A 17,745-nucleotide genomic window follows, 5' to 3' on the forward strand; every position below is an offset into this window, starting at 1 on the left:
GAATAGTTTTTTTTTTTTATTTAGGGGTTGTTGTTTTTTAAAGTGTATTAGAATAGGATCCATTTTTTTATTTTTTTTTAAACATGGTAGGTTTTTTAACTTTTTGTAATGTTAGTTTTTTAATTTAATTTTACAGGTAAGTTTTTTATTTTAAGGTAGTTATGATTTTTTTGTTGTTAATTTAGAGGTATTTTAATTTGGGTTAAGTTAGGGGGTGTAAGGTTAGGGGATTTAGATATTTGTTTATAACTTTGCAATGTGGGAGGATGGTGTTTTAGAGGTTAATAGTTTATTTAGGTACTTTGCGATGTTGGAGGATAGCGGTTTAGGGGTTAATAGTTTATTTTATTTATTGTGATGTGGGGGGAGTTTAGGGGTTAATAGTTTAAGTCACTTTGTGATTTGGGGGGATGGCGGTTAAGAGGTTAATAGTTTATTTAGGTACTGCGATGGTACCTAAATAGGGTACCTAAATTAGCTACATCTCTGTGTTTTGTTTATATATATATATATATATATATATATATATATATATATATATATATATATATATATATATATATATATATATATATACAGTATATACTGTATATATATTATTTATATTTCAATGCAGCGCAGATAAACCTCATTTACACTGGGAGAATAGGTCACAGTATTTTCTTTCCATTAGCTGGTTTCTTGGATCTTGTGTTTAGGTTATCAATGTCCACAATCAGAGCAGTGTTCAATAACAATTAGATTGTGTGATAGCAGCTGGTTACTGGTGTCAGTACAACATGTCTGTATGTGTACTGATAACAGATGCAGGTGAAATGTCCCCAGGCACAACACTAGGATTAGAGGAAGAGGGAAAGATGCAAAATATTTTATTCTGTCTCAAAGCCTCTTCAACAGTTTTGCATAACAATAGAACAAAACTCACAGAATTATGCATGAATAAACAAGCGTGTATGGTGAATGTGTTATTCAGGCATAAACAGTCCTGATTATAAAGTATAAAATAGACGATATAATGACAAATAAAGGTTGATACATTTGGCTATGTACTGTACTTTTTTGGATTGCATCTATTTTAAAGGCAATGACAATTTCATTTGTACAGGTATCTGCTACCAGATAACAACAAATCAACAAAGCACAAGACTCCAGTAATCAAAAAGAATATAAACCCTCAATGGAACCACACGTTTACCTTCACAAGCCTGCAGCCTGCAGACTTAGAAAATGTTTGCTTAGAACTGACAGTGTGGGACAAGGAATCTCTGTCAAGCAATGTTTTCCTTGGAGGCGTCTGCTTGGGATGTGGAAATGGTAAGTATTGTGTCTAATCTGGTTTACTAAACAGAAAATAGAAGAGTCCACAAGAAAATCTCTAGCATTTGTTATGAAAAAAAGGTAATTTGATAATAGAAGTACATTGAAAAGTTTCTTAAAATTGCATGTTCTATTTTATCACTTTAATGAGTGCAATTAAAATTGTTTAAAGTGAAACTAAACCCATTTTTTCCCCATTTAATGATTCAGATAGAGCATGCAATTTCAAGCAACTTTCTAATTTACTCCTATTATCACATTTTTTTCATTCTCATGCTATCTTTATTTAAAAAGCAGGAATGCAAAGCTTAGGAGCCGGTCCATTTTTGGTTCAGAACCTGGGTTATGCTTGCTTATTGGTTTGCTAAATGTAGCAACCAATAAGCAAGCACTATCAAGGGTTCTGAACCTAAAATGGACTGGGTTGTAAACTTTACATTCCAGCTTTTTAAATAAAGATAGCATGAGAATGAAGAAAAATTGATAATAGGAGTAAATTAGACAGTTGCTTAAAATTGCATGCTCTAGGAGAGGTTCCGGAGGAGGAGCTAAGCGCACCTGGGAGAGTGCTGGCTCAGAGAACTCCAATCCCTAAGCTTTTGGCGGAGCTTTTCCCGCGCCTAACCCCAGGTACCTGGGGTAGCTACCTGGATAGCGGATTACACCACTGCCGGAACCTTGGCAGTGGAAAATTTAACCCACTGCAATAACAAAGTTCAGATTAAAAGGATATACATACATCCTTTAAAAAATAATAGGATAAGAGGCCTCTACGTCTAAGTACATTTCCCTGGCCGCAATACCCCCTCTCCCACCGATGCTGCGTGAGAGGTGGGTAGGAGTAAAACTTACTCCTTAAAGACATTTCTTGGAGCCAGAATTAAAATACTGTTTATATCCCTAAAAACATAAACCACCGGGAAAACTTACAAACAGCATTACCTGACAAGCCACCAAAACGTCCCTGAAGCATTGCTAGAGGATTCCCCACTTGGGCTGCTGAAGCGCAGAATAAAGGAAAATGAGCTATCTCTCACAGAACATAGTGGCCCCTGGAAATGGGCAGAAAAACTTAAGACTGCACGAACGCAGCGGAACTTACCGCAGCCACACACCCGAACTGGCGCTGGAGACTGGAGGCGTCATAAGAGGGAGCCGCGGCGCATCTGCTGAGGCGGGGGAGAAGCCGACCGGAGCATAGTGCGACCTGAGTACTGCTACACCAGAGACTCTGTGGTAGTCTTTCGCCGACGCAGACTTCAGCCTTACCTGTTTTGTCTCTCCTCCTCTCCCACCGGTGCTGCGTGAGAGGAGGCGAGGAGACTGCACCAGAGCCTGAGGATCCCGGGTGAATCTCGCTTTAAGATAAGTGGGGCTTTGACAACACGTATCCCACACAGGAAAGCTTTACCGTGTTCAACTCTAGAGGCCAGTTACAACGCTAAACTTCCATATATTAATTGCTGATATAACTCCCCTATATAAAGGACTATGAAGAAATAGAGCGAATGGCGGTAAAGTATTGCTTTTTTTCTTTCTATGGTCTACTGGAAACTATTGTGAACAGTCTTATAACTGTGTATATATAGAGCCTCTAACCGCAGGAAGAAATAGAAATAGTATATGGCAATATTGGTAAAAATAACAGTGACTGTAACATAGCATTGTGTCTGAGAAAAGAAAGATGCCTTGTCAATGTAACATTCTGTATTTTTTTTATTTTTTTTTGTATCAAACTGGTAACTAATTCTCCCCAGACTCTCTATTATTCCTGGAACTAAATAGAGCTTAAGTTTATCTGACACATTGTAACTGAACCTACTTTAGCCTCCCTCTTTTCTTATTTTCTTTTTCTCCTTAAGAACAGTATAAGTCCTTTGTAAAAAACATAATTTATGCTTACCTGATAAATTCCTTTCTCCTGTAGTGTAGTCAGTCCACGGGTCATCCATTACTTATGGAATATATCTCTTCCTAACAGGAAACTGCAAGAGAATTACCCAGCAGAGATGCTATATAGCTCCTCCCCTCACATATCATACTCAGTCATTCGACCAAAGCAGACGAGAAAGGAGGAACCATAGGGTACAGTGGTGACTGGAGTTTAATTAAAATTTAGACCTGCCGTAAAAACAGGGCGGGCCGTGGACTGACTACATTACAGGAGAAAGGAATTTATCAGGTAAGCATAAATTATGTTTTCTCCTGTTAAGTGTAGTCAGTCCACGGGTCATCCATTACTTATGGAATACCAATACCAAAGCTAAAGTACACGGATGAAGGGAGGGACAAGGCAGGAACATTAAACAGAAGGAACCACTGCCTGAAGTACCTTTCTCCCAAAAATAGCCTCCGACGAAGCAAAAGTGTCAAATTTGTAAAATTTTGAAAAAGTGTGAAGCGAAGACCAAGTCGCAGTCTTGCAAATCTGTTCAACAGAGGCCTCATTTTTAAAGGCCCAGGTGGAAACCACAACTCTAGTAGAATGAGCTGTAATCCTTTCAGGAGGCTGCTGTCCAGCAGTCTCATAGGCTAAGCGTATTATGCTACGAAGCCAAAAAGAGAGAGAGGTAGCCGAAGCCTTTTGACCTCTCCTCTGTCCAGAGTAAACGACAAACAGGGAAGAAGTTTGACGAAAATCCTTAGTTGCCTGCAAATAGAATTTCAGGGCACGGACTACGTCCAGATTATGCAAAAGTCGTTCCTTCTTTGAAGAAGGGTTAGGACACAGAGATGGAACAACAATCTCTTGATTGATATTCCTGTTAGTAACTACCTTAGGTAAGAACCCAGGTTTAGTACGCAGGACTACCTTGTCTGAATGAAAAATCAGATAAGGAGAATCACAATGTAAGGCAGATAACTCAGAGACTCTTCGAGCCGAGGAAATAGCCATCAAAAACAGAACTTTCCAAGATAACAGCTTGATATCAATGGAATGAAGGGGTTCAAATAGAACGCCTTGAAGAACATTAAGAACTAAGTTTAAGCTCCACGGCGGAGCAACAGACTTAAACACAGGCTTAATCCTAGTTAAAGCCTGACAGAAAGCCTGAACGTCTGGAACTTCAGCCAGACGTTTGTGTAGAAGAATAGACAGAGCAGAAATCTGTCCCTTTAACGAACTAGTAGATAAGCCCTTTTCTAAACCCTCTTGTAGAAAGGACAATATCCTAGGAATCCTAACCTTACAACATGAGTAACTCTTGGATTCGCACCAATGTAAATATTTACGCCATATCTTATGGTAATTTTTTCTGGTAACAGGCTTCCTAGCCTGTATTAAGGTATCAATAACCGACTCCGAGAAGCCAGGTTTTGATAGAATCAAGCGTTCAATCTCCATGCAGTCAGCCTCAGAGAAATTAGATTTGGATGTTTGAAAGGACCCTGAATTAGAAGGTCCTGTCTCAGAGGCAGAGACCACGGTGGACAGGACTACATGTCCACTAGGTCTGCATACCAGGTCCTGCGTGGCCACGCAGGCACTATCAGAATCACCGAAGCTCTCTCCTGTTTGATCTTGGCAATCAAACGAGGAAGCATCGGGAATGGTGGAAACACATAAGCCATGTTGAAGACCCAAGGGGCTGTCAGAGCATCTATCAGCACCGCTCCCGGGTCCCTGGACCTGGATCCGTAACAAGGAAGCTTGGCGTTCTGACGAGACGCCATGAGATCCAGATCTGGTTTGCCCCAACGACGAATCAGTTGAGCAAAGACCTCCGGATGAAGCTCCCACTCCCCCGGATGAAAAGTCTGGCGACTTAGAAAATCCGCCTCCCAGTTCTCCACGCCTGGGATGTAGATCGCTGACAGGTGGCAAGAGTGAGACTCTGCCCAGCGAATTATCTTTGAGATTTCCAACATCGCTAGGGAACTTCTGGTTCCCCCTTGATGGTTGATGTAAGCCACAGTCGTGATGTTGTCCGACTGAAATCTGATGAACCTCAGAGTTGCTAACTGAGGCCAAGCTAGGAGAGCATTGAATATTGCTCTTAACTCCAGAATATTTATTTATTGGGAGGAGTTTCTCCTCCTGAGTCCATAATCCCTGAGCTTTCAGGGAATTCCAGACTGCTCCCCAGCCTAGAAGGCTGGCGTCTGTTGTTACAATCGTCCAATCTGGCCTGCGAAAGGTCATCCCCTTGGACAGATGTGGCCGAGAAAGCCACCATAGAAGAGAATCTCTGGTCTCTTGATCCAGATTTAGTAGGGGGGACAAATCTGAGTAATCCCCGTTCCACTGACTTAGCATGCCCAATTGCAGCGGTCTGAGATGCAGGCGCGCAAATGGTACTATGTCCATTGCCGCTACCATTAAGCCGATTACTTCCATGCTCTGAGCTACTGACGGATGTGGAATGGAGTGAAGGACACGGCAAGCATTTAGAAGTTTTAATAACCTGGCCTCTGTCAGGTAAATCTTCATCTCTACAGAATCTATAAGAGTCCCTAGAAAGGGAACTCTTGTAAGTGGTAATAGAGAACTCTTTTCCACGTTCACCTTCCACCCATGCGACCTCAGAAATGCCAGAACTATCTCTGTATGAGACTTGGCAGTTTGAAAACTTGAAGCTTGTATCAGAATGTCGTCTAGGTACGGAGTCACCGCTATGCCTCACTGTCTTAGTACCGCCAGAAGTGATCCTAGAATTTTTGTAAAGATTCTTGGAGCCGTAGCTAATCCGATGGGAAGAGCTACAAACTGGTAATGCCTGTCTAGGAAGGCAAATCTCAGATACCGGTAATGGTCCTTGTGAATCGGTATGTGAAGGTAGGCATCCTTTAGATCCACTATGGTCATGTACTGACCCTCTTGGATCATGGGAAGGATGGTTCGAATAGTTTCCATTTTGAATGATGGAACTCTTAGAAATTTGTTTAGGATTTTTAAGTCCAAGATTGGCCTGAAGGTTCCCTCTTTCTTGGGAACCACAAATAGGTTTGAATAGAATCCCTGCCCGTGTTCCGTCCGCGGAACTGGGTGGATTACCCTCATTAGTAAGAGGTCTTGTACACAGCGTAGAAACGCCTCTTTCTTTATTTGGTTTGCTGATAACCTTGAAAGATGAAATCTCCCCCGTGGAGGAGAAGTTTTGAAGTCCAGGAGATATCCCTGAGATATGATCTCCAACGCCAAGGGATCCTGGACATCTCTTGCCCAAGCCTGGGCGAAGAGAGAAAGTCTGCCCCCCACTAGATCTGTTTCCGGATAGGGGGCCCTCTCTTCATGCTTTTTTTGGGGATAGCAGCAGGTTTCTTGGCCTGCTTGCCCCTGTTCCAGGACTGGTTAACTTTCCAGCCCTGTCTGTAACGAGCAACAGCTCCTTCCTGTTTTGGAGCGGAGGAAGCTGATGCTGCTCCTGCCTTGAAGTTACGAAAGGCACGAAAATTAGACTGTTTGGCCTTTGATTTGGCCCTGTCCTGAGGTAGAGCATGGCCCTTACCTCCCGTAATGTCAGCAATAATTTCTTTCAAGCCGGGCCCGAATAAGGTCTGCCCTTTGAAAGGAATATTAAGCAATTTAGATTTAGAAGTCACGTCAGCTGACCAGGATTTAAGCCATAGCGCTCTGCGCGCTTGGATGGCGAATCCGGAGTTCTTAGCCGTAAGTTTGGTTAAATGCACAACGGCATCAGAAACAAATGCGTTAGCTAGCTTGTGTCTTAAGATTGTTGATTATTTTATCCAATGGAGCTGAGCGGATGGCCTCTTCCAGAGACTCAAACCAGAATGCTGCCGCAGCAGTGACAGGCGCAATGCATGCGAGGGGCTGTAAAATAAAACCTTGTTGAACAAACATTTTCTTAAGGTAACCCTCTAATTTTTTATCCATTGGATCTGAAAAGGCACAACTATCCTCCACCGGGATAGTGGTACGCTTAGCTAAAGTAGAAACTGCTCCCTCCACCTTAGGGACCGTCTGCCATAAGTCTCGTGTGGTGGCGTCAATAGGAAACATTTTCCTAAATATGGGAGGAGGGGTAAAAGGCACACCCGGTCTATCCCACTCCTTGCTAATAATCTCTGTAAGCCTTATTGGTATAGGAAATACGTCAGTACACACCGGTACCGCATAGTATCTATCCAACCTACATAATTTCTCTGGAATTGCAACCGTGTTACAATCATTCAGAGCCGCTAATACCTCCCCTAGCAATGTGCGGAGGTTCTCTAGCTTAAATTTAAAATTGGAAATCTCTGAATCCAGTCTCCCTGGATCAGATCCGTCACCCACAGAATGAAGCTCTCCGTCCTCACGTTCTGCAAACTGTGACGCAGTATCTGACATGGCTCTCATCTCATCCGCGCGCTCTATCCTTAACCCAGAGCTATCGCGCTTGCCTCTTAATTCTGGCACTTAGATAATACTTCTGTCATAACAGTAGCCATGTCTTGCAAAGTGATTTGTAAGGGCCTCCCTGATGTACTTGGCGCCACAAAATCACCCACCTCCTGAGCGGGAGGCGAAGGTACTGACACGTGAGGAGAATTAGTCGGCATAACTTCCCCCTCGTCGTCTGGTGATAATTTCTTTACATGTAAAAATTGACTTTTATTTAAAGTAGCATCAATGCAATTAGTACACAAATTTCTATTAGGCTCCACATTGGCCTTTAAACATAGTGAACAAAGAGATTCATCTGAGTCAGACATGTTTAAACAAACTAGCAATGAGACTAGCAAACTTGGAAATACTTTTCAAAATTAATTTACAAGCAATATAAAAAACGTTACTGTGCCTTTAAGAAGCACAGAAAAACTGACACAGTTGAAATAACAATGACCAAAATAGTTATAGCAACCAAATTTTCACAGTAAATGCATTAAGTTAGCAAAGGATTGCACCCACCAGCAAATGGATGATTAACCCCTTAGTACCCAAAAACGGATAACAATTATATAATTAACGTTTTTCTCACAGTCAAATACACTGTCACAGGACTGCTGTGCCTGATTACCTCCCTCAAAATGGATTTTGAAGACCCCTGAGCTCTCTAGAGACGATCTGGATCATGTAGGATGAAGTAGACAGATTGTGACTGAATTTTTACTGCGCAAAAAAGCGCTAAAATAGGCCCCTCCCACTCATATTACAACAGTGGGGAAGCTCAGAAACTGTTTCTATGCAGAAAACAAAAATGGCCATGTGGTAAAAATCATGCCCTAATAAGTTTTATCACCAAGTACCTCACAAAAACGATTAACAAGCCAGTAAACGTTTTAAACATACATTTGAAAGTTATGTATTATTATTAATAAGCCTGCTACCAGTCGTTTTTACTGCAGTTAAGGCTCATACATTATTTCAGTATTAACAGTATTTTCAGAGTCAATTCCATTCCTTAGAAAAATATATTCAGTGTACACACACACACACATCAGCCTGATACCAGTCGCTATCACTGCATTTAAGGCTGAACTTACTTTACAATGGTATCAGCAGTATTTTCTCAGTCAATTCCATTCCTCAGAAAATAAATTACTGCACATACCTCATTTGTTGCAGGGGAGCCCTGCATGCTATTCCCCTTCTCTGAAGTTACCTCACTCCTCAGATGAGAAACAGCCAGTGGATCTTAGTTACGTCTGCTAAGACCATAGAAAAAAACCCAGGCAGATTCTTCTTCTAATACTGCCTGAGAATAAACAGCACACTCCGGTGCCATTTAAAAATAGCAAACTTTTGATTGTAGAAATAAACTAAGTTAAAAAACACCACAGATCTCTCACAGCTTCCTTTTTAGTTAGGCTGCAAGAGAATGACTGAGTATGATATGTGAGGGGAGGAGCTATATAGCAGCTCTGCTGGGTAATTCTCTTGCAGTTTCCTGTTAGGAAGAGATATATTCCATAAGTAATTGATGACCCGTGGACTGACTACACTTAACAGGAGAAAGATAATTGTAAGCTGGGGCTCGCTAATTACATTGATATACTGTAGTAAACTGCATTCATAGGTTATCTCATACCTGTTAAAGTATAGACAAAACAAGTTAAAGGAAAAGGGGAAGAAAAGGAAGAAAAAGGGAGACAAGTATAAATCACTTTAAAGTCAACAATATAATATTATCCACCTATAAAAACTTTGTGTAACAGAGGGTATTCTTAGATAATTAAAATCTAGGGTATAAGTTTACATATTCAGAAGACCGCAGACACTATTACTAAACACACTAGTGTCACTGTGTTAGAGAACTTTGAAAAACACTTAGAACAATAAATCAATCTCAAACATACTTTCAGGTACTAGAAAGTAAAGAGAGAAAGTAATAGGCACCAGAAGGAACAATTAGAGGGAGAAGCGAAGAGTCATAAAGAAAATTGGTATTGACTTTGAAATAGATTCTGTATAAAAACCCCAAAATACTATTTGTTTAGGGATTTAGCTAAGAAAGGGTGCCAGAATACTGACATTCTTCTTTAACTTATTTAACTACTTATTTGCAAACACCCTGTGAATAAATAAAACTCATTAGAATATGCTGACTAACATCTTTTAGTTCAAAGAACCAAAAGAAATTTTGAACGTCTTGAAATATAAGATACGGCTGTAAAAACGAATCTCCTATTATATAAATATAAGATATACCTCCTAACAGATAAAAAAAACAAAAATACAGTTTAAAGTTCATCTAAATAGTAGATCCTTTCAGACTGGAAAAATAGGTAATAGCAAGGCCCCATGAGATCTATAGGATAATCTATAAAAGAATAATCTTGGATTCTCCTCAGCCCCTTTTTAATTTGGCAATTTGGGGAAGAAAGGAAGAGAAAAAGAGAAAAAACTCCTCTGCTTCTCATCATAACTGATTTAACACATTGTCACACAATCCACCTCATTGAGCACTCTTGTTATTTTTTTTTTTTCTTCATCCATTTTATCTTTAAAAATACCCTCTCTTTTTTATCCCAACGGGACACTCAGGAGAACACAACCTTATACACTCTCTTTATTTTCGTGCACCAACATTTTTCCTCACTTTCACCTTCCCCTTCCTCTCACCTTTTTTTTTTTTTTTTTTTTCTTTTAACACAATATACCAATAAATAAATAATAACACGAACTGGAATTTTTTCTCCTCACTTAGCGGCACATGGATAAATTTATTAGCACTCAGCACAAATCTTCATCACCAGTTATGGCGGCCCGGCAGAGAGATAGAAAAACCAAGCCTAATACTGAGGTATCTGCAGATACATATTCAGAACTTGCAAACCCTATTCATATAAATGAAGTATTTGACATTCAATCACTGGTAGCAAGTATTTCTGAAGCATTAACCCCAAAATTTGATAACCTTAGAAGTGAGATAAAACAAGATATCTCACTTCTAGCGAATGAAGTTAGACAATTCTCTGTGAGATTATCAGAGGCAGAACAAAGGATATCAGACTTGGAAGATCTAACCATAGCTCAGGCTACTAAGTTGGAAGCCTCTTTGAATAACTATAATAAAATACAAGAAAAATTAGAGGACTTAGAAAACCGCTCTAGGCGGAACAACCTTAGAATAGTGGGGGTGCCAGAGGAAAATCAGTACGAGGACCTAAATAAGCTAATAACGATCACTCTACCGCAATTGCTGCAAATGCCCCAGCCCCAAACACAAATTATAATAGAAAGAGCACACAGGTTAGGAGGGCCCCCAGGAGATCAAGGAAAGACTCGTCCAAGACCCATAATTGCTAAGATACTGAATTACCAGGACAAGGTTAAGTTATTACAATACTTCAGAAAAAATCAGCCAATATATATAGGTAGCTCAAAAATTATGTTGTTCCAAGATTTTTCTGCAGATACAGCTGCAAGAAGAAGAACCTTAGCCCCACTATGCACAAAATTAATTAACCAAGGTGTACGGGCAACCCTGATTTACCCTGCTAAGCTTAAAATATGGATTAATGAGAAAGTTCATTTATTTGATTCAATAGCAGAGGCAGAAAAACTGTTAGCCCAATCAGGTTTAATAACAACATAGCAGCCAGCATTGCACAAATTAGAGCTAATGTTAGGGAAGATAAACTCAAATTTAAAAAAACTTAAGATGATATATAAAAATGTGGAGCTAGTCAGGGAATTTTTCCACCTCCTAATATCTAAGTTTAAAAAACTTGATTTGGTCTTGGTGATTAAAACAACTCATAGAATTAATGAAGTTTTGCAATATTGTGACCCTCAGGACACAATAAACAAAGTTTATTACACTAAAAGGATGGGAAGAGGGAATAACATTTTTTTTTTTTGGTCTGGCCCCCCCCCCCTTTCCCTTTTTTTTTTTTTTTTTCTCTTCCCCTTGATCAAAGACACAATAATTATATATGCAACTGAGAACAGACATGACAAGTAATTATAAGATGGTGTCATGGAACATAGGAGGTATCACTTCACCTATTAAGCGGAAAGCAATAATATCATATCTTCAGAAAATAAAAACAAGCATTGCTTTTTTACAAGAAACACACCTAAAAACAGAGGAAGTTTTAAAACTAAAAACAGCATGGGTGAAAGAAGTCATTTTCTCCCCTAGTATGGACCGTAAAGGGGGAGTAGCTATATTATTAGGGAAAAAAATTGAAATATGAAATTCTACATATAAATACGGACATAGAAGGGAGATTCCTAATGGTAAAAATTAAATTGGGAAATACAATATTTACACTATGTAATGTTTATGGTCCAAATAGATTGAATCATGAATTCTGGGAAACGCTACAGGCTAAAATTCTCTTATATAAAGAAGGATATTTAATATTAGGAGGGGATTTCAATATGGCCCCACACTACCCATTAGACAGATCTAGACATAACAACTCTGCCCTAAAAAATAAAAAAGACAATCTAGAAACAAAAAAATTTAAACAGATTACTGATAACCTTAAGGTGAAGGATATCTGGAGAATACAAAATCTCGATAGAACTGAGTATACATGTCTCTCCATGGCTCATAGTACACTTTCAAGAATAGACCTTTTTTGATAGATGAAAAAATGATTAAACTTAAAGTAGAGGCAGGAATTATGCCTATAACCATATCAGACCATGCCCCCATATTTTTACATTTTCAGGGTGAAGACCCATCCTATGATAAAAGAAGCTTTCAGTTTCCAAAATTTCTTATTTCAGATCATAAATTCAAGAACTGGCTCAATCTTAAATATGCAGAATATGCTCAACTTAATGAGGAGTACTTAAATAAATCAGAAATTTTTTGGGAAGCTAGTAAGGCAGTCCTACGAGGAGAAATTCTGGCATACAGTATATATAGAACTAAAAATTTAAAGAAACGAGAGAATGAAACACAAAAAGCCGTCATTAATGCATATAATAGATACTTACTAACTAAGGCCTAGATTTAGAGTTTGGCGGTAGCCGTCAAAACCAGCGTTAGAGGCTCCTAACGCTGGTTTTAGGCTACCGCCGGTATTTGGAGTCACTCATTTGCGTATCCTATCTTTTCAATGGGATCTTTCTAACTCCGGTATTTAGAGTCGTTTCTGAAGTGAGCGTTAGAGCTCTAACGACAAAACTCCAGCCGCAGGAAAAAAGCAGGAGTTAAGAGCTTTCTGGGCTAACGCCGGTTCATAAAGCTCTTAACTACTGTACCCTAAAGTACACTAACACCCATAAACTACCTATGTACCCCTAAACCGAGGTCTCCCCACATCGCCGACACTCAATTACATTTTTTTAACCCCTAATCTGCCGACCGCCACCTACGTTATACTTATGTACCCCTAATCTGCTGCCCCTAACACCGCCGACCCCTGTATTATATTTATTAACCCCTAACCTGCCCCCCACAACGTCGCCGCCAGCTACTTACAATAATTAACCCCTAATCTGCCGACCGCAAAGCGCCGCCACCTACGTTATCCTTATGTACCCCTAATCTGCTGCCCCTAACACCGCTGACCCCTATATTATATTTATTAACCCCTAATCTGCCCCCCTCAATGTCGCCGACACCTAACTACACTTATTAACCCCTAATCTGCCGAGCGGACCTGAGCGCTACTATAATAAAGTTATTAACCCCTAATCCCCCTCACTAACCCTATCATAAATAGTATTAACCCCTAATCTGCCCTCCCTAACATCGCCGACACCTAACTTCAATTATTAACCCCTAATCTGCCGAACGAATCTCGCCGCTATTCTAATAAATGTATTAACCCCTAAAGCTAAGTCTAACCCTAACACTAACACCCCCCTAAGTTAAATATAATTTAAATCTAACGAAATTAATTAACTCTTATTAAATAAATTATTCCTATTTAAATCTAATAAGATTGAGCTTGCATTCTATTGGCTGATCGGAACAGCCAATAGAATGCGAGCTCAATCTGATTGGCTGATTGGATATGTTTTTTTTTACAGGCAAAAGAGCTGATTTTCTTGGGGCATGCCCCGCAAAGGGCCCTGTTCAGGGCTGGTAAGGTAAAAGAGCTTTTAAATTTATTAATTTAGAATAGGGTAGGGAATTTTTTTATTTTGGGGGTCTTTGTTATTTTATTAGGGGGCTTAGAGTAGGTGTAATTAGTTTAAAATTGTTGTAATATTTTTCTTATGTTTGTAAATATTTTTTTATTTTTTGTAACTTAGTTCTTTTTTATTTTTTGTACTTTAGTTAGTTTATGTAATTGTAGTTATTTGTAGAAATTGTATTTAATTTATTTATTGATAGTGTAGTGTTAGGTTTTATTGTAGGTAATTGTAGGTATTTTATTTAATTAATTTATTGATAGGGTAGTGTTAGGTTTAATTATAACTTAGGTTAGGACTTATTTTACAGGTAATTTTGTTATTATTTTAACTAGGTAACTATTAAATAGTTCTTAACTATTTAATAGCTATTGTACCTGGTTAAAATAATTACAAAGTTGCCTGTAAAATAAATATTAATCCTAAAATAGCTATAATATAATTATAATTTATATTGTAGCTATATTAGGGTTTATTTTACAGGTAAGTATTTAGATTTAAATAGGAATAATTTATTTAATAAGAGTTAATTAATTTCGTTAGATTTAAATTATATTTAACTTAGGGGGGTGTTAGTGTTAGGGTTAGACTTAGCTTTAGGGGTTAATACATTTATTAGAATAGCGGCGAGATTCGTTTGGCAGATTAGGGGTTAATAATTGAAGTTAGGTGTTGGCGATGTTAGGGAGGGCAGATTAGGGGTTAATACTATTTATGATAGGGTTAGTGAGGCGGATTAGGGGTTAATAGCTTTATTATAGTAGCGCTCAGGTCCGCTCGGCAGATTAGGGGTTAATAAGTGTAGTTAGGTGTCGGCGACGTTGAGGGGGGCAGATTAGGGGTTAATAAATATAATATAGGGGTCGGCGGTGTTAGGGGCAGCAGATTAGGGGTACATAAGGATAACGTAGGTGGCGGCGCTTTGCGGTCGGCAGATTAGGGGTTAATTATTGTAAGTAGCTGGCGGCGACGTTGTGGGGGGCAGGTTAGGGGTTAATAAATATAATATAGGGGTCGGCGGTGTTAGGGGCAGCAGATTAGGGGTACATAGGGATAACGTAGGTTGCGGCGGTGTACAGAGCGGCAGATTAGGGGTTAATAATAATATGCAGGGGTCAGCGATAGCGGGGGCGGCAGATTAGGGGTTAATAAGTGTAAGGGTAGGGGTGTTTAGACTCGGGGTACATGTTAGAGTGTTAGGTGCAGACGTAGGAAGTGTTTCCCCATAGGAAACAATGGGGCTGCGTTAGGAGCTGAACGCTGCTTTTTTGCAGGTGTTAGGTTTTTTTTCAGCTCAAACAGCCCCATTGTTTCCTATGGGAGAATCGTGCACGAGCACGTTTTTGAGGCTGGCCGCGTCCGTAAGCAACTCTGGTATCGAGAGTTGCATTTGCGGTAAAAATGCTCTACGCTCCTTTTTTGGAGCCTAACGCAGCATTTTTTTGAACTCTCGATACCAGAGTTAATTTTATGGTGCGGCCAGAAAAAGCCCGCGTAGCGTTAACAGCCCATCTACCGCCAAACTCCAAATCTAAGCCTAAGACAGCAGAGAACTGGTCAAGATATACCTAGGCTAAGAAAGATAGAGATACCCTTATGATCTATAGGACCACTCAAAAAGAAGTGAAATTCCAGGCTAAGATGCATAGATATGGTAATAAAACAGGGAAACTCTTAGCGAATCTGATAAAAGGAGATAAGGGATCATCCCTGATCGAACTTATCCAAGATAAGGAAAAATCGATAACATCAACAGAGAAGATATTGAAAATCTTTACAGATTATTATAAAGATTTATATTCGCTTAAAAACTCGAATCTTAGACAAAGTGAAGAGTTTTGGAGAAAAATAGTATACTCAGTTCTACCACCTGATCTATTACATACTTTGAATATGCCTATTACTGAATTAGAGGTAAATAAAACCATACAACAGCTTCCCTCAAATAAAGCTCCTGGCCCTGATGCTCTACCTAATGAGTACTATAAAATCTTAGCACCACAATTAGTCCCACATTTAACTAACTTATACAATGATATATATATTCATGGTAAAACAATCTCCCCAAATTTTTCTGTCTCATTTACGTCACTGATATTGAAACCAGGAAAGGACCCTAATCAAAAAGAATCATATAGACCAATTGCGTTACTTAACACCGACTACAAAATACTTACAGCAATCTTAGCACAAAGATTACAAATCCTTCTCCCACATATTATCCACAAAGATCAAGCGGGATTTATGACAAATAGGAATTCCTCAGCAAAAATAAGGGAAGTTTTTTCCACCATAGAGTACTTTAAAAACTTAGAGTTGAGATCAGAAGGAGAAAAAAAAGATACTGTTGACTTAGCGATCCTAGCTAAAAAAAAAGAGCGTAAAAAAGAGCTTAAAATAGCCCTATATGCTGACGATGTTCTAGTATATATAAGCAATACTAAACGAAATATACCTAAACTTTTAACAATTATAAAACAATTTGGAGCCTTCTCAGGCTATAAAACGAATACCTTAAAATCAGAACTACTCTGGATCAAAAAAACACCAGACTCAATAGAGAACCTACCCTTTACTGAAATTACGCACTCGCTTAGATATTTAGGCATGCTTATCTCACCTGACCCTGAGTCATGGTATAAACTAAACATAAACCCAATATTATCCAAAATCAAAGAATATATGTTAAGTTGGAGAAACCTCCCGCTTTCAATATCAGGTCGTATAGCCCTTTATAAAATGGTACTCCTCCCTAAAATACTTTATGTCCTTCAAAATATACCTCTATTTCTAAGGGGAAATGATATTCATAATCTTAATAAAGCATTAAGAGGCTTTATTTGGCAATATAAAAAACCTAGAATTGCATTACAAAAACTCATGCTCCCAAAAAAGTTTGGAGGAATGGCACTCCCAGACCTACAAATCTATAACTATGTCTTTCTTGCTAGAATTGTTATTGATTGGGTACATAAAAGAGACTATGTTACAAATAATAAATTAGATCAAAATATAACATTTCCTTTTCTACCCACGGCACTAACTCACTATAAACGTAGTCTTATACCTCAAGAGATTAAGAAAATCAACCCAATCATAGCTTGGTGGCGAATAGGTAAGATCTTAGGAGTAGATAAAAGATTGTCCAAATTTCTATCCTTTAATGGCAACCCCCAATTCATACCGGGATTACAATCCCCAGTATTCAAAAGATGGCAGAACATGGGCCTGGAATTTATATATCAAATGATAGATTTAGAAAGAGGATGTCTCAAATCATATGAAAATATTAGAGAAGAATTCTGTCTCCCGCAAAAAGACTTCTTCGCCTATCTGCAAGCTAGACACTATGTATCTGGCGTAATGAATGATGCTAGCTGTAATTGGAATCTGGGTCAATTAGAAAATTGGTTAGTAATAGCAAAAACCGGTAACATGTCAATATCCTCAATATATTATACATTAAACTCGATAAGAGGACCTACAAATCTACAACAAATACATTTAAAATGGAGTTTGGAAACCCCAAATAGTATTTATAACCCTGAAGTAATCCAACAATCTATATCTAGGGTTATATCAGCTACACTCTCGTCAACTTGGCGAGAATCACATGTAAAATTATTGTATAATGCCTATTATACACCTGCTAAAGGAAATAAGTATGGGAATTCAAAGTTTAACAAATGCCCTAAATGTCTCCTACCAGAAGCTACATTAGTACATATGATTTGGGATTGTCCAAAAATAAGACAGATGTGGTATAGGATAGAATACTGGTTGAACAGATCATTGGGAGTCTCCCCGATAGTCTTGTCCATTGAGCAAATATTATTTCTAATACCCCCCGAATTAAAACAAGTAAGGGCCAATTGTAAAATCATTAACACAACTATCCTTGCAACTAGATACATAATTTTTAAGAAGTGGAAAAAGAG

At 38.8% G+C, this 17,745-nt stretch overlaps 1 protein-coding gene across 3 annotated transcripts in view; it reads left to right on the plus strand.

Moving 5' to 3' along the window:
• The window catches only part of SYTL5 (synaptotagmin like 5), a 407,166-nt gene that overhangs the window by 370,639 nt on the left and 18,782 nt on the right, over positions 1 to 17,745 (plus strand). For all 3 annotated transcript variants that reach the window (XM_053706464.1, XM_053706465.1, XM_053706466.1), the window contains one exon: positions 1,106 to 1,314. In XM_053706464.1, the coding sequence (XP_053562439.1) occupies positions 1,106 to 1,314 (209 nt within the window). The remainder of the gene's footprint in view (positions 1 to 1,105; positions 1,315 to 17,745) is intronic.

The sequence above is a fragment of the Bombina bombina genome, chromosome 3, assembly GCF_027579735.1.
Source record: "Bombina bombina isolate aBomBom1 chromosome 3, aBomBom1.pri, whole genome shotgun sequence".
Classification (NCBI taxonomy): Eukaryota; Metazoa; Chordata; class Amphibia; order Anura; family Bombinatoridae; genus Bombina; species Bombina bombina.